Raw genomic sequence first — 22,107 nt, 5'->3', positions numbered from 1 at the left:
CATATACACACACACACACACACACACACATACACATACATACACACACACACACACACACACACACACACAGCCACATGATCACATCTGATGTTTAACGCATCAGTTTGTCGTATTCTAGCTTTGTGTCCCCATACTTGAAATTAAAACACTGACTTGTGCACTTTTATAATAAAACGATAAATAACAATAAAATGATCTGACAGAACCATAAAGGTGGATGTTTAACGTATGTCAGTAGAGAGAGAGAGAGACAGACAGACAGACAGAGAGAGTTGAACTGAACTGAACTGAACTGAGAGAGAGAGAGAGAGAGAGAGAAAGAGAGAGAGAGAGAGAGAGAGAGAGAGAGAGAGAGAGATCTGGTCTTTGCACAAAGCATTTGTTGATTGTAAACGTTCGGTGTCTTTGACTGATGATGGGTGTGTAGTGTCTCTTTAAGACAATGGCAGAGGCGGAGTTAATAATCATACCACCAGTTGCTCACTGGTCTCTATGGAAACATTTGCATAATCAAGATACAATAGAGATGGAGGCAGAGCTTGACAGAAAAGATCCAGAATGATGTTTGGAGGAGAAACTGACCAACTAGAACATCTGAACTAACTCAACTGGTTTTCCTCCATGAACCTGAAAATTCCCCAAATACACAGGATGTGACACAAGCTTGTGTGTGTGTGTGTGTGTGTGTGTGTGTGTGTTTGTGATTAATGAGGACACAAATTTGTATAATGACATAGGTATTACAACGAGAAGGTGATTTATGAGGACATTTTGAGTGTCCCCATATTTCAAAAGGCTTATAAATCATTCAGAATTAGTTTTGTTTTTAAGCTAAAAATGCAGAAAGTTTCCTGTGAGGGGTAGGTTTAGGGGTAGGGAGATAGAAAATTATAAATAGTATAAAAACCATTATGCCTATGGAGAGTCCCAAAAACAAACCAGAGTGTGTTAGAAAGAGAGTTTCACTCCTTAAAACAGATACAGACCAGATCTCGCTCTCAGTTCAATTCAATTCAATTCAATTCAAATGAGCTTTATTGGCATGACTGTGTATCATATATCACAATGTTGCCAAAGCAGTAAATATATTAAACAAACAGACAGGTAAATAAAAGGGAAATAAACTCTCTCTCTCTTCTGTTCCAGTAAATGTGCAGAAGTGTCTGTGTTTCTCAATATCTCACAGCAGTGAGTCCAAACACTCAGCAGGTGCTCCAGTGTTTAACCAGCAAAACATCAGCGCGTGTGTGTGTGTGTGTGTGTTTTACTGACAGACTAACAGTGACTGATGGAGGGATTGTGTTGGGCGTGACGGGATCAGGTGTGTGTCTGGCTGGACAAACCACTTCCTGTCGAACTTCCTGTGGAGCTCCAGCGTGTCCACAACAAAGCCCCCCTCAGAGCTGATGATCTACACACCTGCACCAATCTCTGATCACACCTGACTGCCATCCTGCCGAAACCGACCAATCAGAAGCAGAATTTCAAGTAGCTGATTAGCGCGTCCGACCAATCAGCGACAGCAGCGCGCAAGTGCTTCAGCAGCGGCCAATCAGGGAGCGCGTTTACTTGACAGTAACGAGACTGACGCGATCCAGCAATAAAACACCGACATAAACATGTATATACACTGTTTAACAGACCCCGAGATAACCCCCCGGACAGCGTCAGCGGTTTAATTACAGAACAAACCAAAAACAGCAAGAGTTTGAACAACATCGGAAAACCCCGAGAAAGAAGAAGCCAAGCACAGAAGAAATCGTTGAATTGTGAAACAAGCCTAAACACACACAGAAGCAGATCCTCATCACAACGGACACTTACGGGTTTCGTGGACACAGTGAAGCAGAAGAACCGAGCAGATGATTCCGAGCCGAGCGCTGATCCGAATCTCCATCACCTGATCGATCACAGATACTCTAGTATTAGCAGCGAATCTCTACGATGATGATAACGTTACCGCACTCCCGTGAGCAGTGACCGGGCCGGGGCAGATCCCAGCCATTTGAATGAAGCCGCGGGGGGCGTGGCTCTGCAGTGGTGTGACATTTGAAATGAGGGACGTCACCGCTGTGGGCGGAGCCTCGCGGCTGGCTCTCTTATCATTATATTAGTTTACACACGGGGCGCTTCCTCGCGGAGATAAGATCATGAATGAGACACAGCAGTATCTGAGCATCTGTTTTTAACTCTGTGAGAAGCGGCTGCTGTGACTTACACACGTGTTGGAAATACACACACGTGACAAGCACACACTGTGCTTCATCTCACATCATGAACATAGCTGGCTAATATCATTCACATGAGGCCGGGGCAGATAGAAGTCACAGTATATAAATCCAGGAGACCGAATGGCTCCTGAAACCCCCGAGTCCATGAATCGGTCCCTCAGGGGCCAAAACGACTCCTTACTGTGAAACCACCGGACAAATACTCAGAATGTCCCTGTTCCTTCAAAATAAGAGATAAATACTTATTGCACTTTACAAAAATGTTTCCCAGAAATGAGGACTGGACATGAGTGAGCTTAAGCTGAATCATATTGCATAGAATATAAAGCCTTCACAAATCACCTGCTGTTTATAATGTCATCAGCAAAGCATGAAATCCTAGAATCTAAAACTGAAACAGTGTCACACACATAAACACACTCCAGCTCAAGCGGAGGGGACAGGATTAGCATCGTGTTTGTAGATGCAGGGAAATGATGTTTCCACGGGCCTCCACTAACAGATGAAGTTACTCGCTGGGGGTAACTTGTAATCTGTAACCTATTACATTTCCAAAGTAACCTTCCCAACACTGCTCGCTGGATATCAGAGCTCAGATATGCCTGTGTTATTTTGCATGTTTAAAGCTTGCAAATGTGATATCCTGAAAGTCAAAAACAATCATTGCACCTCATTACATATGAATGGGACGAGGGTCACAGACAGGTGTATGTGAGAGACACTGAACTATGGGAGGAATGTTGAAATGTCTGTTGGATGAGATCAGGAATGAGCGAAACCTCGCCTCAGAAGATCTCCCCTCACAAAGAGCGCTTGTGAGTCGACTCTGTTAATGATTACAGCAGAAACTTCTCTAGTTCAACAGGAACCCGTGAGGGTCACTTCAGCTTGACCCCAGTGTTCACAAACAAGACTCATGAAGATCCCGAAGACCAATGCAGCTTCGCTCATAGCTTTACAAACCCCTTGCGGAATTATAATAATTTTAACAACATAATAGGGATCACCAAAATGGCTTGTTATTTTTTTATTTGATTTAGAACTGTCCTCAATAAGCTATTACACATCTGTGAGCCTGCAGCACAAAAGCAGTCTTAAGTCGCTGGGGTATATTTGTAGCAATAGCCAACAATACATTGTATGGGTCAAAATTATAGATTTTTCTTTTATGCCAAAAATCATTAGGATATTAAGTAAAGATCATGTTCCATGAAGATATTTTGTACATTTCCTACCGTAAATATATCAAAACTTAATTTTTGATTAGTAATATGCATTGCTAAGAACTTCATTTGAACAACTTTAAAGATGATTTTCTCAATATTTAGATTTTTTTGCACCCTCAGATTCCAGATTTTCAAATAGTTGTATCTCGGCCAAATATTGGCCTCTCCTAACAAACCATACATCAATGGAAAGTAACCCTAACCCTATTTATTCAGCTTCAAAAATTCTCAATTTAAAAAAATTGACCCTTATGTGTATATATACCCCAAGACAAAATAATAGCTGAATTTATAAAAATGATCTGAAAACTGTTCACATATACCCTTTAATCGTAATACTGCGTGTCGTTACCTGATGATCCACAGCTGTTTTTATGTTTTGTGATAGTTGTTCATGAAAAATCCCCCAGCATGTTTTGTGTGTTTGACCCCTTTCCAACAGAGCGTATGATCTTGAGATCCATCTTTTCACACTGAGGACAATTGAGGGACTCAAACACAGCTATTATAAAAAATGGAAGCATTCACTGACATTCACTCAAGAAGGAATACGATGCATTAAGAGCCGGGGGCTCAGAACTGTATATCAGATACACTGCTCTTCCACGATCACGTCTTATGTTACACGAGTCAAAAACACTGTGAATCAGTTTAAATCACACTCAACGTGTTTGTGCTTAATAGACAAGAGTTTGGTGAAAATGAGCCAATTTGATGTCCTTCTGTGTTTAGATGTGGAGAGATACAGAGACTCTTCTTCATCATCATCATCTTCATCCCTTCAGTGACATGAGCTGCAGCAGTGATATTAAATTCATTTGGCAACAAAACAGATTTCAGAAGTGTTTCTCTTCAGTGTTGATGTGAGAACAACATGATCATCACATCCACTGTTTGTTTCAGATGTAAATCCAAACATTCCCACTTTTCCTCGAAATCTGCAGTGAACTCGCTAAAACGGTTCATGACTGCCACCTAGTGGTTATTGTGCTGTATTACACAAAATCACCAGTCTGGCAGATACACTCCAAATGTTCGTGCAGTACACTGTGAGTGTGTTTGTGTTTCAGTAATTCCTGTAAGGTCCAAATTTAATTCTAAACATACATATATTCCAGAGGTTTTGGTGCTTCAGAGTTTAATACAGCAGTTTGTGGAGGTTTGTTCTCAGTTCCAGCGTGACAGACGGCATTTAGAACCCTTACAGAAATTAACCACGGTTTTACTACACTAACCATAGTTTAACCATGCTATTTGTAGTAAAACTGTGGTTATACAAATGGTAATTAGTAATAAATAAAAAAAACATGGTTACTTCACTTTTACTACAATAAAACCATGGTTAATTTTCATAAGGGAAATGATTTGAATCTGGCTGGCTTACACAAAACCCACACCTTCAGGATCAGCTGGAAAACCACCTGAGATCCAGACCAGACCACATCACCCACATTAGGTCAGACTTTGAGCGTTTCATTCTGTATATCAGAGAAAATACCATGGACAACTACAAACACAGACATGAGGTGGTGATGTTTATTGGGTTTCATCTACACACAAACATACATTCACTACAGTAAGAGCACATGCCATTAAAGAGCTGCTAGAAACTTCAGGAATAATATGATTCATACAGTAACGGAGCAGATCAGCCGTCAAAACAGCAGAAACAGAGTTATAGATATAGAGGCTCCTGCAGAGCTCAGTTCCAGCTTTGATCAAACGCACCTGACTGTAACTCTCTTGTAATCCTGCAGACCTTGATTAGTTTGTTCAGGTGTGTTTGACGAGGCTCGAAGCTGAACTCTGCAGGGCCAGAGCAGAGAATAAACACTGCTTTAACATCAATAAACAGAAACGCTCAAACAAAACGTTAATCTACGCAAACGGACAGAGATTCAGTCTCTCAATGAGCCGTTCACCGGCTGCTGCTCGAGATCTGGTCAGCATCTGTCCGTTACTCGAGTTAATGAGGGATAAGAACGCGTTTGTGTTTACACGAGCATGTGATCCAGCGTGAGTTCACATTTACATGATGTTTCAGAGCGCTTCTGTCTGCAAGAACCCTCCAAACCCTTTCACTCAAGTTCATGTAAGTGTGAACGTCAGGTCAGTTTGAGAACGGCCTTAAAGGGATAGTTCACCCAAAAATGAAAATGTGATGTTTATCTGCTTACCCTCTGGGCATCCAAGATGTAGGTGACTTTGTTTCTTCAGTAGAACACAAACTGAGATTTTTAACTCAAACCGTTGCAGTCTGTCAGTCATATAATGGAAGTGAACGGGAGTCACGGCATTGAGAGTCAAAAAAACATACACAAACAAAACCGAATTAAACCCTGCGGCTCGTGACGATACACTGATGTGTAAAGACACGAAACGATCGGTCTGTGCAAGAAACTGAACAGTATTTATATCGTTTTTTACCTCTGATTCACACAATGTCTGAACTGTTCTGAGCCCGTTCTCAACAGCCGGCGCATGTCGGGTTGTCTTCTTCTTCTTGCTTTATGGCGGATCGCAGACTTATAAGTGCATTACCGCCACCTATCTCTCAAATGGACCACTGACACACTATCTAAAATCTCCTGTTAAAAAGGAGTGTCAATCCGATCGTTTCGTGTCTTTACACACACACACACACACACACACACACACACACACACACACGATGTAAACAACACGCACAATTGCGCATCATTAACATCGTTTGATGTGACTCAATATTTTGTGTGTGTGTGCAATCGTAAGTGTCTGTGTGTGATTTTATGTTAGTGTGAGTGTGTATGTGTGTGTGTGTGTGAGTGTGTGTGTGTGTATGTATGTATGTATGTATGTATGTGTGAGTGTGTGTGTGTGTGTATGTATGTATGTGTGAGTGTGTTTGTGTATGTATGTGTGAGTGTGTGTGTGTGTATGTATGTATGTGTGAGTGTGTGTGTGTTTGTCACCTCCTCCTGCTCCTCATCTGTGTCGTCGTCACTAACGACAGGTTTTGCTCGTGTTCTCGCAGTTCTCCTGCGTCCTCTGCCGCACTCTGTGCTTCTGTCCTTACGGCTCAGTTTAATCTTCACCTTCACGGATCGAGCTGCACGCACACACACACACACACACACACACACACACACACACACACGCACACACACACACACACACGGTCAGCAGTTCCTCTCTACAGGTGGCGTCCAGCTAACAGTTATTCACACATTGTCATGCATTTTTGCATTTATTTGACTGACTCTCTGAATCCGAGCCTTCGTCCTCTTCATCTTCCTCACTCTCCTCTCCGTCACTCTCCTCCTCTCTCTCGATCTTCTGACGCAGGCTGGTGAACACCGACTGCAGCACGATAGAGTCCTCATAGATCTGACACACACAGTGTGTGAGAGTGTGTGTGTGTGAGAGTGTGTGTGTGTGAGTGTGACTCTAACCAGTGATCCCTCCAGGTTGAAGGTCTGAGCGTTTTGGCACAGCAGCATCACGTCTCGCTCCAGATCGTTAAGGCTGCGGTATCGATGGCTCCGGATGCGCTCCTGCTCACACACAGACGACAGCAGAATGAAGCCTGAGCTCACAGACGCTGACTGTGTTCACGATCCACTCGCTCACCTTGATCTTCCTGAAGTCCACAGGTTTGCGGATCAGCTCGTAGTACTCGGGCAGCTCCTTGCGTGACGGCAGCTGGATGAACACCTCGCTCAGCTGACGGCCGTTACTAACATTCAGAACATCACGACACAAACACACATCAGTCACGGAGGTTTAGTGAGGAATAATTGCTCTCAGCTGACCTCTAACCCGTCCTCCAAACCTTCACTGACGGACCAGAGCCTCCAGAAACAATCAGACAGTGGCTGTGTTTACATGCACAATTTTTGTTTCAATCGGACTGAATTCATTGCGATTCATGAATCTGAATGTCGTGTTTACATGAACGCTAGATAAAGTGATCGGGTTGATGTGCGCGTTTATATGTCACAAGCTTCAAATTACAACTGATTTTTTTTTACATGCGCACACTGCACAAATATAGAGTTTCTCACTTTTGCACATAATAACACTCTTACACCGTTTCTTTATGTTTTAAACAGCAGAATTAATATTTACCCATTTCTGGATAAATATAGGTATAAACCCTGTTATGCTGTGCTGGGGAAGTCGTGGCCTAATGGTTAGAGAGTCGGACTCGTAACCTAAAGGTCGTGGCAGGGATTGTAGGTGGGGGGAGCGAATGTACAGCGCTCTCTCCCACCTTCAATACCACGACTGAGGTGCCCTTGAGCAAGGCACCGAACTCCCAACTGCTCCCCGGGCGCCGCAGCATAAATGGCTGCCCACTGCTCCGGGTGTGTGTTCACGGTGTGTGTGTGTGTTCACTGCTGTGTGTGTGCACTTTGGATGGGATAAATGCAGAGCACTAATTCCGAGTATGGGTCACCATACTTGGCCACATGTCACGTCACTTTCTTTATATTTATCACGCAGTAAAACGCCCTCCCCGAGCCCAAAACCTGTGGTTTGTGGATGAGAATCCGAAACCAGGACTGGTGGGACGTTGTCTTGCTCCACTTCACAGTTGCAGAGTGAAGGGAGAGCTTTATAATGACAGGACACGCAGTTATTCAACAGAAGAACTGCTCGTTCCGCGCGTTTACGCTATTCTTTATCATTGCACATGCGCAGTCATTTCAGTTTCAGTTTCATTCAAGCGTTTACATGCGCTCTCAATTGTATTAGAAAAGGAATAAACCACCCCTTTTAATCTGGTCAAAATTTAGTTCGGATCAAGCTCAATCGGATCGATTAAAGGTGCTGTATGTAAGTTTTTGACTCTACTAAAGCATAAAAATACCATAATATGTTTGCAGATATTTAAGAAACATGCCAAGTTAACACACTTGTTTATCTGAAAAACAATGCTACAGTCAGTTATTCTCCTTTGAAAATGTGCGTTCCGGGTCGGAATGTCTGTCTTTGTTTTGGTCTGTTTAACCCACCCACTGCCAGTTTACCCAATTGTATTTCGGCACCCCGGGTTGCCAGTTGGCGGAAAACACAGCGTATTTCATTTCATTCATCGTCAAGTGCACTCGTTCCTGTTGTGTGGTCAATCTGGCAACCTGTGTGTGCCTCACGTCTGAGGAGGGGGGGCCGGGTAAAAAAACCCTCTCCAATATTTTGAATTTGGACTGCAATACCTAGTTCAACCACTCGATGTCAATCCTATATACAGCACCTTTCAGGTGTTTACATGAAGGCTTTTCAGTCCGATTACAAACGTGAGAAAACACCTGCTGTTACAGACCTAGTGCTCAATATCATCAACATCATCATGGCCCTGCTCTTCAGCATCAGGAGGATCTGCTGTGTTCTGTGAGCGACACGCAAAACCATGTTCACAAGAAACACCTGAAGACACAAGAACCGTCCCCAGGTCCAGAACCATCAGCTGTCCTACTTTACCATCTGTCTCAGCACTGGCCTGTACTTTCCTCAGCCTCTACTGGAAACCACTCAGACACTCACTTCTCCTTATATTTAATAACAGCGTCCACAATCTTCTTCATCTTCTTGGTGAGCGGCGGAGGGTTTGGCGAAAGCTTCTCGGACGGCGGGCGACCTCGTTTTTTCTGTCTTTTGCCGTCGTCGTCTCTCTCTCGTCCCCCGCGAACGCCTGAAGTGGACGGGATGGCGTCCGGATCCCGATCGCGCCTCCTCTTACGAGACGTTTTCTTGTGGCGCACCTCCTCCTCGATCTCATCCAGGGTCCCGTCCTCGATCGCCTGAGAACAGAGGGATGGATCAGGAGTGTCCAGCAGAGGAAGACAAGCTGATGAATGAGGCGTCTGTCTGACCTTCAGCCACTGTTTCTCTGTGAGCGAATCGCTGTAATCCACCTCCTTCCTCTGACGGGAGCCGCGGCCGAACATCTTCTCCTCTTCTTCCTCACAGGTGAGTCTTTCCACCTCGGCGTCGTCTTTCATGATCCAGGTGGGCAGCTCGTCCTCCTCCATGAGACGAGGCTTTCGCTTCGGATTGCGTGCTTCCTCGCGGCGGCGATCCAGATCCATGCGCTGCGCAGAAACACAGAGACAGTGGAAGTTAATTTGGATTCGATCTGGATTTGGTGATCGAGGCTGACAAACATAAGCGAGAGAAAGTGAAACGAGACCATGAACTGGTCAAACTCGTCCTCACTCCTGGCGATCATCTGATCTACGGTCTCATCGTCCGGCACCTCGTCCTCTTCCTGACGGAGAAACAGACGCAAGCAATCAGAAGAGCTTTAGACGAACAGAACAGAGAGAAGACAGGTTTACATTAAGGTTTTGATGCTTCACAGCTTCCAGGATATTCCTGTAGACGAGCTGATCTGTACAGTATATTCTGACAAAACAAGGCTCTCGCTCAATCCTGGAGATGCTCTCATTATCATCAGATCATTATAAAACCATGTTATTATATTTATGCACAAAACTGGCCTCACAAACCTTTGTAAACATTTGCAAACCCATCTTTATAGCGATTCATTTCATTCTCACTTTTTCTTATGTTTGTGAGACAAATCTCTTCCAAAATGTTTTTGACATCTTAAAACTTTGAGTTTCCTTGTAACTCCTAGAATCAGTTTGTATGGACGTGCAAAATACTGTTAGAGTTGATATTCTGAATAAGGTTTACATGACCCAATATTCAGGATAATATCATACAACACCAGCCTCATTGGGACTTGATTAAATCAGTTTACGGCAGTTTTCATGACGCATTCGTTAATAAAACTAAAGCAAATTCCATTTAAAGTGGTCATGACATAGTTTTTTTTTAATTATTTTAATATGTTTCTTGAGGTAACGTTAATAAAGTTTTTTGCACAAAAAAAACCTAATAAATATGTGGAAAATGATCATTTTCAAGCCTGATTCTGACCCTGTGTCTAAAACGATCTGTTTTAAGGGGCGGGTTCTTTAAGGCTTCTCAGACACTGATGTGATTGGCTAACGTCACTGCATAGGAAACTATCAACGCCTCTCGCTATTACATGTGAGTGTTTTTACAACGTAATCAGCATTGTTTACGTTCAGCATGCACGCGCTTTCTACTGAACGTAAACAACGCTCATTATGTTGATTATATTCTGGGGTACTCTCCATTACGGAATTGTTGAGTAAATTATGTTACTATTGTTTTCTTTGCGCACAAAAAGTATTCTCGTAGCTTCATAAAATTACGGTTGAACCTCTGGTGTCACATGGACTGTTTTATCGATCTCCTTGCTATGTTTCTGGACCTGGGAACATTTCAGTTGCATTGCTGTGTATGGAGGGTCAGAGAGCTCTCGGATTTTATCAAAAATATCTTAATTTGTGTTCTGAAGATGAACGAAGAATTTTCATTTTGGGTGAACTATCCCTTTAAGCGACTGAACGCCAGTGGGCGGAGCCTATGCTGAGAAGAAGACTATTCGTTGATGTGCTGCTCTGGAGGCGTGTTTATGCAAATGACTGTGACCGAGTGACGTCACCCTGCACCTCGGATCCAAACGAGCCGTTTTATGATATTTACATAGATTCTTTCTTTTTTATTGATGAGGACATTTTAAGTTCTGAAACTTGCAGTATGTATTAAGCATACAAAGGCCTCTTCTGTGTCAAAAGATCAAGAGAAATTTGATTCCTCATGTCATGACCCCTTTAATATTGGAATAGTCTATCTAGTTCATGTAAACAAGGTCGATGTAGAGCCCAATGAAAGTCCTGACCTCGTCCTGCTCCTCGTGCTCCAGAATGGCCTGCAGAAACACTCGGCGCTCGTGACTCGACGACTTCTGGTCGAACATGCCGGCCTGGATCACCTTCTGGTCCACATTCAGCTTGTATTTAGCGGCCGCCAGGATCTTCTCCTCGACGCTGTTGACGGTACAGAGCCGCAGAACCCTCACCTCGTTCTGCTGTCCGATGCGGTGCGCTCGATCCTGCGCCTGGAGGTCCTGCAGACCGAGAGCATCAGAGGAGCCAGCTGAGGATGAGGATGAGGAGGATGAGGAGGATGAAGGGTACCTGATGAGGGTTCCAGTCGCTGTCAAATATGATGACGGTGTCTGCGCTCTGCAGATTGAGGCCCAGTCCACCCGCTCTGGTGCTCAGCAGGAATATGAAGCACTGAGAGGCCGGATCATTGAAGGTCTTCAGCAGCATCCCACGATCCTCTGCTTTAGTCGTGCCTAAAACACACAAACATAATTTCTAGCACTAGTCTTCTCTGAGTAACCGCTGCCAGCCACGATGATGGAGTCGGCCCGACCGGTTCCCACGTCTTTAACATATTCCTGAGTGTTGGGCAGTAACTAGTGTTACTAATATTAAGATTTCAGTAATCATATTACAGTTACCATCCATAAAACACCTACTGATTTGAAATCAAATAATCCAATAATTCCTAGATTTATATTCATAATTTTCACAACTCGTGAATGCATGAAGTCACCAGAGCAGCAGGCAAACTTGGAATATGGAAAAGCTTACATTCAGCGGATGGAAATATTGCCATTACATTGATTTTGTGAGGAGAAAGATGATCTGGCATTACTTGACTCATCCCTCTGATCCCGATATAAATTGTATAAAATCATTTTAGAAAACGAAACAATTTCTTATGAACTTACGTGATTTCCTTTGATAAAATACATTGTGGAATATAACTGTATATGGGCAACAGAGAAATTATAGCTACAATTAGCTACAAGCTACACATGACAATTAATGAGATTGATACAACACTTTTACTTAAACGTCACTATCAATCACCACTGAGTGTCGTAATCACTTCGGAGTTCTGACTGCGATCCAGTGTGGATTTTGGTCAAATGATGAGGCAGAAATATATTGTTAGTAATGTAAATGTTGTAAAGTAATGTAATTAGTAGTGTAACTAATTCTAACTAAGTCAATAGAGGCTCATGTCTCAATCATATCCTGGTGTCAGGACAGTTTTCCAGCGTCCCTCCTAATTATTCCTATATGCTCGGGATGGGTTTGGATATATTCTGAGCTCAGGAATATGAACCCCGCCCCCCTCAGACAGCACACCAAATATGCTTTGTATTCACTCAATCTGATTATATGTAAGTGCGAACTCGTGAATACCAGATGAAAACAGTGTGTGATTTCTAGTGAAGATGCCTCGACACACACATGCTCTGAGGAGTCATCCAGACGCTGCAGGACGAGGTTTGTGCAGATCATCATGAGCAATAATAATCATAATCCTGCTATACTTCACAAACTACAGACAAACACAGAGAAACACAAGCTCACCGTCCAGACGCAGGTATTTAAAGCTGCGGTAAGCGAAATAATCCTCCATTATGGTCATCAGAGTGGTCATTTGGCAGAAGAGCAGCACTTTGTGATTGGACACTCGTAATTTGGGCAAAATACGATCCAGCACCTCAAACTTTCCCGAGGCGCGGAATAAATCAAGCCTGCAGGTCAGACGAGACGAAGGTTCAGTGCTGGAGACGTCTAATGTGTGTCAGATAATTCTACAGCATTTCTACTGCTCACCCCTGAACGATTCCTCCTGAGAAACCCAGATGCTCAGAAAACGACTCCTGAAAAGCAGCACATCACGTTCAGCGGCACAAGAAATGAAACACGTTCATCAGATGACCAACACCACGACAGACACACTAACACACCTCGATCTGCTGGAACATGTACGGATGATTACAGATCTTCCTCAGCTGCATGATGGTGTTCATCAGAGTCTTAGTGCCGCCTTTACCCTGAAACACACGTTCAAACGCACACCTTTACCCCGAGACATCCAACAGCACACAGACTGAACATGATCTCCAGAGAGCTCTTCTTGCTCACCTTCTTGTCCTTCTCTGAGCCGTCGGTCAGCAGCACTCCTTTGGCCTGCATGTGTCGGTACAGGACCCTCTGCAGCGCAGACATGTCACACTTGATCACGTACTCCACCTGCACACAGACACAAAACAGCACAATGCTTCATCTGTCCGAGGCGATGACAGACAGACTGCATCAGAATCACCTTCTCAGGCAGCTGCGCCTCCACTTCCTTCTTCAGCCGGCGCAACAGGAAGGGGCGGAGCACCTTGTGCAGGCGGCGGATGATCAGGATGGTCTCCTCCTCGTTCAGATCCACCTGAGAGACACATCAGTCACGTCTACTACTGCTCTTCATTTCCCAGCGTGTCTTGACGAGCAGAATCACACATTAAAGGCTCAGGATGGAATCACACTGGTTAGTTTGTTTTATCACAATCATGTGAACATAGAGGTAGATTTAAATGAATTCCACTACTTTGCTTTGATTGGCAACTTCACGTTTCGTGCCTGTAAAGCGCAGCGCCACAATCATGGGTTTGATTGACAGGAAAAGCATGAATTCATAAAAATGTATGATGTGACTGAATGCAATTTAAGTTGTTTTGGATAAGATTGTCTGCCAAATGTGTGAATGTAAATGAAATGTCAGGTTGACATCCTCTAGGATCATCCAGAACGCAGCAGCAAGATTAATTTTTAATGAGCTGAAAATAATGCACATCATAGCTCTGTTCATCAATCTGCACTGGCTACCAGTAGCTGCTCGCATGAAATTCAAGGCATTAATGTTTGCCTACAAAACCACCACTGGCTCTGCAGCCCTTTACCTAAATTGATTACTTCAGAGTTATGTGCCTCTAGTTTGTTATTGTTTGTTCACATGTTTGTTTACTGTTCAAGCCGATCTACTGCGCATGTATGGAACACGTCCGCGGAGTGGACCATCAGCGTATGCTTTCAGTAGTATAAATACAAGTAGTCTGCGTCCACGCTCTCCATGTACGCGTCTGGATTGCGCACACGGAAAGTATAACACAGGCTTTATATCAGAAGTTTAAACTAATATGGTTTAAAACGCATGATTTCAGCACGATAAACATGATAATCAGAACCAAAACAGATGTTTTTAGCAGGTACGAGCTGTAATGGCGCAGCTCTATTCTGGAAAAGGGGGCGGGGAGCAGAAGCTCATTTGCATTTAAAGAGACAGGCACGAAAAACAGCGTGTTTCTGCTTCCACTCAAAATAGGCATTTTCAAAATGATATAATAAATGATCTGTGGGGTATTTTGAGCTGAAACTTCATAGACACATTCTAGGAACACCAGAGGCTTATATTACATATTGTAAAAAGGGGCATAATATTTCTCCTTTAAAGAGCTCAAGCATTTAAAGCGCTCATAATAAACATAACGTTATTGACCGCCAGTGAGGACGATAACTAGTAAAATAGTTATTATAGTTATTGTTCTTAGTGTGGACAGGCCTTAACGGTCAAATCCCTGAGCGATGACTAACTTTAGCTTTTCTCTGTTTATTTTCTTAAAGGGGTCATACGACGGGATTTCAAGTTTTCCTTTGTCTTTGGAGTGTTACAAGCTGTTCGTGCATAGATAAGATCCGAAAAGTCGCAAAGATTAAAGTCTCAAACCCAAAGAGAAATTCTTTCTAAAAGTTAAGACTCATCCGTTCCTTCCTAAAACGCCTCGTTTAAACGCACCTCCGCAAATCTACATCGTTGTGTGGGAAGATTTGCATAACACCGCTCAAATGTTTACGTAAAGAAAGAAGGCGTAACTTTTATTATCTCTGTAGTATTGTTGTCGTGGCGATGCTGTGTGTTTCTAAATATGGTGAGGGGCGTAACATTTCTGTCACACGCTTGAGGTGTTCGGCCAATCACAGCGCACTGGATAGCTGGTCAATCAGAGCACACCTCGCTTTTCAGACCAATGAGCTTCGTAAAAATCGACGCGTTTCAGAAAGGCGGGACAATAATGTACGGTATGTGGAAAATAATGTGTTTTTTTAACCTTAAACCACTTGAACACATAAATACACAAAATAATGTTATTTTTAGCAAAGTCATATGACTCCAGTAATAAATAATCAAGTTACAGTGAATAAAATGTATGCGTTTGAGCATATTTCTGAAAGTCTGATTCATGCTTTCATAGTAAACACCTGCTACTACGCTAACACAAGCAGCATTAGCACTCATAATCAGTCTGTGTGTCTGTGATAACGGCTCGGTGTCAGAGATGTGCTCAGCACTAGTTAAACAGACGGACCTTCTCTCCGGTCATGGCGAAGGGAGCATTGAACCACTGCTCAAACGTGCTGCAGCTCTTGAAGATGGTGGGCAGCAGGAAGTTGAGCAGCGCCCAGAGCTCGGGCAGCTTGTTCTGCAGCGGCGTCCCGGTCAGAAGCACACGCCGCGGAGCCAGGTAATGCGTGTTCAACACCTGCGTCAGCTTACAGTGATGGTTCTTCATGCGATGGCCTTCGTCCACGATCATGTACTTCCAGCGAATCTGTGTCAGGTGACAGGATCTCATCAGCGCGTCTGACCGAGGTCAAAGGTCACAGGTGACCACACAGAGGCACACACATACCTTGGCCAGCACATGCTTGTCTTTGATGATGTATTCGTATGTAGTGATCAGCACGTTGAACTTGCCACTGCGCAGCTGTGGGATGAAGGCTCTTCTAGCAGCAGGAGATCCCTGAACACACGATCACATGATCAAACCAGCGCTTGGGTTTATGGGAGGACTACTAACAGAACAGGCTCACTACACTGAAAGGTCATCATGAAATTGACCATTTACTTCCTTAAAACATTTACATTTATTCAAAGCGACATAAGAAACATCATAAGGACTTAAGAGTTGCTGTATTTGCAGAACACAAGCACAATATAAACTAAAGTGACACTCCTGTCTTCAGTACAGCTGCTGACGTCATTTCATAATTGATGAGTTTTACAACATTAACAGTTATTTTCATGTTTACCTGTTGACATGATAAGCTAAGACTGATTCAGATTTACTCCAGATCATGCGTCTCTGTGTGTCGCTCACCTTATACGAGACTTTGACGACAGACGGCGCCCACTTATCAAACTCATAGACCCAGTTAGACAGAGTCCTGTCAGAGAAACAGTGTTCATCAAACAGACTCTCTGTGTGAACATACAGAAGTATGAAAGTTGATGTAAAAACAGGCTGCGACTGACGAGAGCGGTACGATGATGACGTAGGGTCCGTTCAGACGCTTGTTCTCCATCAGGTACGTGATGAGAGCGATGGTTTGGATGGTTTTGCCCAAACCCATCTCATCCGCCAGGATCCCGTTCAGATTGTTGTTATAGAGAGACACCAGCCACTCCAGACCCTTGATCTGTGGAGAAACAGTCAAAACGTCCCACGTTCAACATGTTGGGTTTGTTTCATCTGTCTGAAATCTCTTCGTTTGGATGGTTTTATAAGGATTGGATTGATTGCTGTTTGTGATCCCTAGAGCTCTCTTAGTTCTTTCTTAAAGGGATCGTGACATAAGAAATCAAGTTTTCCATGATCTTTTGGCATATGAGAGGTCTTTGTACCACTAAAACATCCTGCAAGTTTCATAGCTTAAAACCTCCTCCTCATTATAAACGAACCATTTATTTAATCGAGCTCCAAAAACGGCTCTTTGGATCCGAGGTGCAGGGTGACGTCATCTGTGTGCAGTCGTTTGCATAAACTCCGCCTCCAGAGCAGCACATTGGCGAATAGTCTTCTAAGCATAGGCACCGCCCACTGGCGTTCAGTCGCTAATGGCTAGCACTTGATCACGCTGAATGCTAGCGTCGCATCGTGTCAAATGCAAATAGAAATCAGGATCACTGCGCTATCTTGTCTGCACTGGATACAGTAAACAGATGCGGTTCTCTTTCTGACAGTCCAGCGCTCGAGTCTGTCATCAGGACTAATGCAGTGAAAGAACGCTCGCTTTGATGCGTTTGGTTTAAACAGCGTTCGCGTCTTTGTACAGATATCAGAAGTTTCCCCGCGTAAGGAACAAGTGGACAATGTATTTTTAATGGCGTCCCGGATCGTGTCGGAGCATTTTGTTTTGTAAACGAGGCACAGTGTCATGGAGAGTCACAAAGAAACATCTGTTGAAAGAGGAAGTGGTGCTAGATCTGCATCACAAACCATAAGTAAATAATTTCATAATGCTTTGTCTGGAAATGACCGTTTTATTTTGATCATGTTGTAAAAACACTCACATGCAATAGCAAGGGTGCATTGATTAGCCCTGTGTTCCATTTGCAAGGGCTCATCCCTACGCCCTATTTACCCTCCGGAGTGAGAGCTTCGAAGGGCTGAAGGGTGTAGGGAGCCAAACAAATGTTTCTTGAAGTGCCCTTCTGCGTCATCATCACTTGCCCACATGGAGGCGCCGTCATCACGCAAAGAATCTACGCAAAGGATCATGGGAGCCCGAAGTGTACATCAGTTGTACCCTTCGAAATCCTTCATTCCGAAGGGCCCTTTGAAGTGGCCAGTTTTGAGCACTTCGGTTTGGAACGACCCTTCAATATGGAGGCCATGATTGTTTTCACCCCGAAGTGCTCTTCGGAGGGCGATATATCCCATTTGGAACGCACCGACTGTTTCCTATGCAGTGACGTTAGCCAATCACAACAGTGTCTGATTACTGAGAAGCCTTAAAGAACTGCCCCTTAAAACAGATCGTTTTAGACAGAGGGGAGACAGGCACGAAAAACAGCGTGTTTCTGCTTCCACTCAAAATAGGCATTTTCAAAATGATATAATAAATGATCTGTGGGGTATTTTGAGCTGAAACTTCATAGACACATTCTAGGAACACCAGAGGCTTATATTACATATTGTAAAAAGGGGCATAATATTTCTCCTTTAAAGAGCTCAAGCATTTAAAGCGCTCATAATAAACATAACGTTATTGACCGCCAGTGAGGACGATAACTAGTAAAATAGTTATTATAGTTATTGTTCTTAGTGTGGACAGGCCTTAACGGTCAAATCCCTGAGCGATGACTAACTTTAGCTTTTCTCTGTTTATTTTCTTAAAGGGGTCATACGACGGGATTTCAAGTTTTCCTTTGTCTTTGGAGTGTTACAAGCTGTTCGTGCATAGATAAGATCCGAAAAGTCGCAAAGATTAAAGTCTCAAACCCAAAGAGAAATTCTTTCTAAAAGTTAAGACTCATCCGTTCCTTCCTAAAACGCCTCGTTTAAACGCACCTCCGCAAATCTACATCGTTGTGTGGGAAGATTTGCATAACACCGCTCAAATGTTTACGTAAAGAAAGAAGGCGTAACTTTTATTATCTCTGTAGTATTGTTGTCGTGGCGATGCTGTGTGTTTCTAAATATGGTGAGGGGCGTAACATTTCTGTCACACGCTTGAGGTGTTCGGCCAATCACAGCGCACTGGATAGCTGGTCAATCAGAGCACACCTCGCTTTTCAGACCAATGAGCTTCGTAAAAATCGACGCGTTTCAGAAAGGCGGGACAATAATGTACGGTATGTGGAAAATAATGTGTTTTTTTAACCTTAAACCACTTGAACACATAAATACACAAAATAATGTTATTTTTAGCAAAGTCATATGACTCCAGTAATAAATAATCAAGTTACAGTGAATAAAATGTATGCGTTTGAGCATATTTCTGAAAGTCTGATTCATGCTTTCATAGTAAACACCTGCTACTACGCTAACACAAGCAGCATTAGCACTCATAATCAGTCTGTGTGTCTGTGATAACGGCTCGGTGTCAGAGATGTGCTCAGCACTAGTTAAACAGACGGACCTTCTCTCCGGTCATGGCGAAGGGAGCATTGAACCACTGCTCAAACGTGCTGCAGCTCTTGAAGATGGTGGGAAGCAGGAAGTTGAGCAGCGCCCAGAGCTCGGGCAGCTTGTTCTGCAGCGGCGTCCCGGTCAGAAGCACACGCCGCGGAGCCAGGTAATGCGTGTTCAACACCTGCGTCAGCTTACAGTGATGGTTCTTCATGCGATGGCCTTCGTCCACGATCATGTACTTCCAGCGAATCTGTGTCAGGTGACAGGATCTCATCAGCGCGTCTGACCGAGGTCAAAGGTCACAGGTGACCACACAGAGGCACACACATACCTTGGCCAGCACATGCTTGTCTTTGATGATGTATTCGTATGTAGTGATCAGCACGTTGAACTTGCCGCTGCGCAGCTGTGGGAGGAAGGCTCTTCTAGCAGCAGGAGATCCCTGAACACACGATCACATGATCAAACCAGCGCTTGGGTTTATGGGAGGACTACTAACAGAACAGGCTCACTACACTGAAAGGTCATCATGAAATTGACCATTTACTTCCTTAAAACATTTACATTTATTCAAAGCGACATAAGAAACATCATAAGGACTTAAGAGTTGCTGTATTTGCAGAACACAAGCACAATATAAACTAAAGTGACACTCCTGTCTTCAGTACAGCTGCTGACGTCATTTCATAATTGATGAGTTTTACAACATTAACAGTTATTTTCATGTTTACCTGTTGACATGATAAGCTAAGACTGATTCAGATTTACTCCAGATCATGCGTCTCTGTGTGTCGCTCACCTTATACGAGACTTTGACGACAGACGGCGCCCACTTATCAAACTCATAGACCCAGTTAGACAGAGTCCTGTCAGAGAAACAGTGTTCATCAAACAGACTCTCTGTGTGAACATACAGAAGTATGAAAGTTGATGTAAAAACAGGCTGCGACTGACGAGAGCGGTACGATGATGACGTAGGGTCCGTTCAGACGCTTGTTCTCCATCAGGTACGTGATGAGAGCGATGGTTTGGATGGTTTTGCCCAAACCCATCTCATCCGCCAGGATCCCGTTCAGATTGTTGTTATAGAGAGACACCAGCCACTCCAGACCCTTGATCTGTGGAGAAACAGTCAAAACGTCCCACGTTCAACATGTTGGGTTTGTTTCATCTGTCTGAAATCTCTTCGTTTGGATGGTTTTATAAGGATTGGATTGATTGCTGTTTGTGATCCCTAGAGCTCTCTTAGTTCTTTCTTAAAGGGATCGTGACATAAGAAATCAAGTTTTCCATGATCTTTTGGCATATGAGAGGTCTTTGTACCACTAAAACATCCTGCAAGTTTCATAGCTTAAAACCTCCTCCTCATTATAAACGAACCATTTATTTAATCGAGCTCCAAAAACGGCTCTTTGGATCCGAGGTGCAGGGTGACGTCATCTGTGTGCAGTCGTTTGCATAAACTCCGCCTCCAGAGCAGCACATTGGCGAATAGTCTTCTAAGCATAGGCACCGCCCACTGGCGTTCAGTCGCTAATGGCTAGCACTTGATCACGCTGAATGCTAGCGTCGCATCGTGTCAAATGCAAATAGAAATCAGGATCACTGCGCTATCTTGTCTGCACTGGATACAGTAAACAGATGCGGTTCTCTTTCTGACAGTCCAGCGCTCGAGTCTGTCATCAGGACTAATGCAGTGAAAGAACGCTCGCTTTGATGCGTTTGGTTTAAACAGCGTTCGCGTCTTTGTACAGATATCAGAAGTTTCCCCGCGTAAGGAACAAGTGGACAATGTATTTTTAATGGCGTCCCGGATCGTGTCGGAGCATTTTGTTTTGTAAACGAGGCACAGTGTCATGGAGAGTCACAAAGAAACATCTGTTGAAAGAGGAAGTGGTGCTAGATCTGCATCACAAACCATAAGTAAATAATTTCATAATGCTTTGTCTGGAAATGACCGTTTTATTTTGATCATGTTGTAAAAACACTCACATGCAATAGCAAGGGTGCATTGATTAGCCCTGTGTTCCATTTGCAAGGGCTCATCCCTACGCCCTATTTACCCTCCGGAGTGAGAGCTTCGAAGGGCTGAAGGGTGTAGGGAGCCAAACAAATGTTTCTTGAAGTGCCCTTCTGCGTCATCATCACTTGCCCACATGGAGGCGCCGTCATCACGCAAAGAATCTACGCAAAGGATCATGGGAGCCCGAAGTGTACATCAGTTGTACCCTTCGAAATCCTTCATTCCGAAGGGCCCTGCTGTCCGAGCGCGGAGCGACCTCGTAACTGAAGAGAGAGAGAGAGGTCAGTGGAGATGACCGAATCATCAGCAGCACACATGATCGACTGTCATCTTACCCAGGGTTCATCTCCAGCCACGTGTCCAGCTGTCCAGCTTTAGGAGCGTCCACTCCGGTCAGAATCTTCCCACTGTCCACATGGATCACCTTCACTGGAAGATCACTCATCTGACTCGTCTCATCCAGGGGCTGTAAACATCATCATCATCACCAAAGCCTCCTTTAGATCAGAGCTGCACATACTTTTCAGACATTCACGACTTTTAAAAAATATTGGATACTGTGACGCTTCACACCCTGAGCAAAGTAACCCTACTGCTGAACCCACCTCTCCATCGGGCCCCAGAGCCCCCGTCTGGCCCTCCGCGTTCTCCAGCTTCTTCTTCTTCCTCTTCTTCTTCTTCTTCTCCTTCAGGGCCTGCACAGCTTTATGAGCGCGGACCAGCTCCGTCAGATTAGCCACATACTCATCCGTCTGCTGCAGCAGATACGCCAGACGCTTGTCCTTCTTCTGGTCAATGAGCTTCCGGTAACCCTCCTCATCCTCAGCCTGCAGGACACACAATATACACGAGCTACACAGTGAGTGTGTGTGTGTGTGAGTATGTGTGTGAGTGTGTGTGAGAGTGTGTGTGTGTGTGTGTGTGTGTGAG

General features: G+C 44.0%; 2 protein-coding genes across 2 annotated transcripts in view; both read right to left on the bottom strand.

Annotated features, from left to right (window-relative positions):
• Nucleotides 1-1,999, bottom strand: part of LOC107666656 (low-density lipoprotein receptor-like) — a 10,293-nt gene extending 8,294 nt beyond the window's left edge. Inside the window, exon 1 of the mRNA XM_016458075.1 lies at nt 1,828-1,999. Coding sequence (XP_016313561.1) covers nt 1,828-1,900 — 73 coding nt within the window. The 5' untranslated portion in view covers nt 1,901-1,999. The remainder of the gene's footprint in view (nt 1-1,827) is intronic.
• A 4,403-nt stretch (nt 2,000-6,402) lies between these two features.
• The window catches only part of LOC107666654 (transcription activator BRG1-like), a gene marked incomplete at its 3' end in the record, with an annotated part of 29,565 nt that continues 13,860 nt past the window's right edge, over nt 6,403-22,107 (bottom strand). The window contains exons 10-34 of the mRNA XM_016458074.1: nt 21,783-22,004; nt 21,513-21,643; nt 21,410-21,440; nt 20,109-20,272; nt 19,954-20,020; nt 19,486-19,596; nt 19,162-19,404; nt 16,553-16,716; nt 16,398-16,464; nt 15,930-16,040; nt 15,606-15,848; nt 13,517-13,630; nt 13,336-13,443; nt 13,158-13,244; nt 13,024-13,070; nt 12,775-12,941; nt 11,518-11,681; nt 11,220-11,447; nt 9,633-9,710; nt 9,316-9,534; nt 8,987-9,243; nt 7,070-7,175; nt 6,892-6,993; nt 6,700-6,826; nt 6,403-6,548 (exon numbers count right to left, since the gene is read on the bottom strand). Of these exons, the coding sequence (XP_016313560.1) occupies nt 6,403-6,548; nt 6,700-6,826; nt 6,892-6,993; nt 7,070-7,175; nt 8,987-9,243; nt 9,316-9,534; nt 9,633-9,710; nt 11,220-11,447; nt 11,518-11,681; nt 12,775-12,941; nt 13,024-13,070; nt 13,158-13,244; nt 13,336-13,443; nt 13,517-13,630; nt 15,606-15,848; nt 15,930-16,040; nt 16,398-16,464; nt 16,553-16,716; nt 19,162-19,404; nt 19,486-19,596; nt 19,954-20,020; nt 20,109-20,272; nt 21,410-21,440; nt 21,513-21,643; nt 21,783-22,004 (3,504 nt within the window). The remainder of the gene's footprint in view (nt 6,549-6,699; nt 6,827-6,891; nt 6,994-7,069; nt 7,176-8,986; nt 9,244-9,315; nt 9,535-9,632; nt 9,711-11,219; nt 11,448-11,517; nt 11,682-12,774; nt 12,942-13,023; nt 13,071-13,157; nt 13,245-13,335; nt 13,444-13,516; nt 13,631-15,605; nt 15,849-15,929; nt 16,041-16,397; nt 16,465-16,552; nt 16,717-19,161; nt 19,405-19,485; nt 19,597-19,953; nt 20,021-20,108; nt 20,273-21,409; nt 21,441-21,512; nt 21,644-21,782; nt 22,005-22,107) is intronic.

The sequence above is a fragment of the Sinocyclocheilus anshuiensis genome, unplaced genomic scaffold (assembly GCF_001515605.1).
Source record: "Sinocyclocheilus anshuiensis isolate Anshui unplaced genomic scaffold, SAMN03320099.WGS_v1.1 scaffold91, whole genome shotgun sequence".
NCBI classification, from domain to species: Eukaryota; Metazoa; Chordata; class Actinopteri; order Cypriniformes; family Cyprinidae; genus Sinocyclocheilus; species Sinocyclocheilus anshuiensis.
This window is presented reverse-complemented; position numbering and strand designations above follow the sequence as displayed.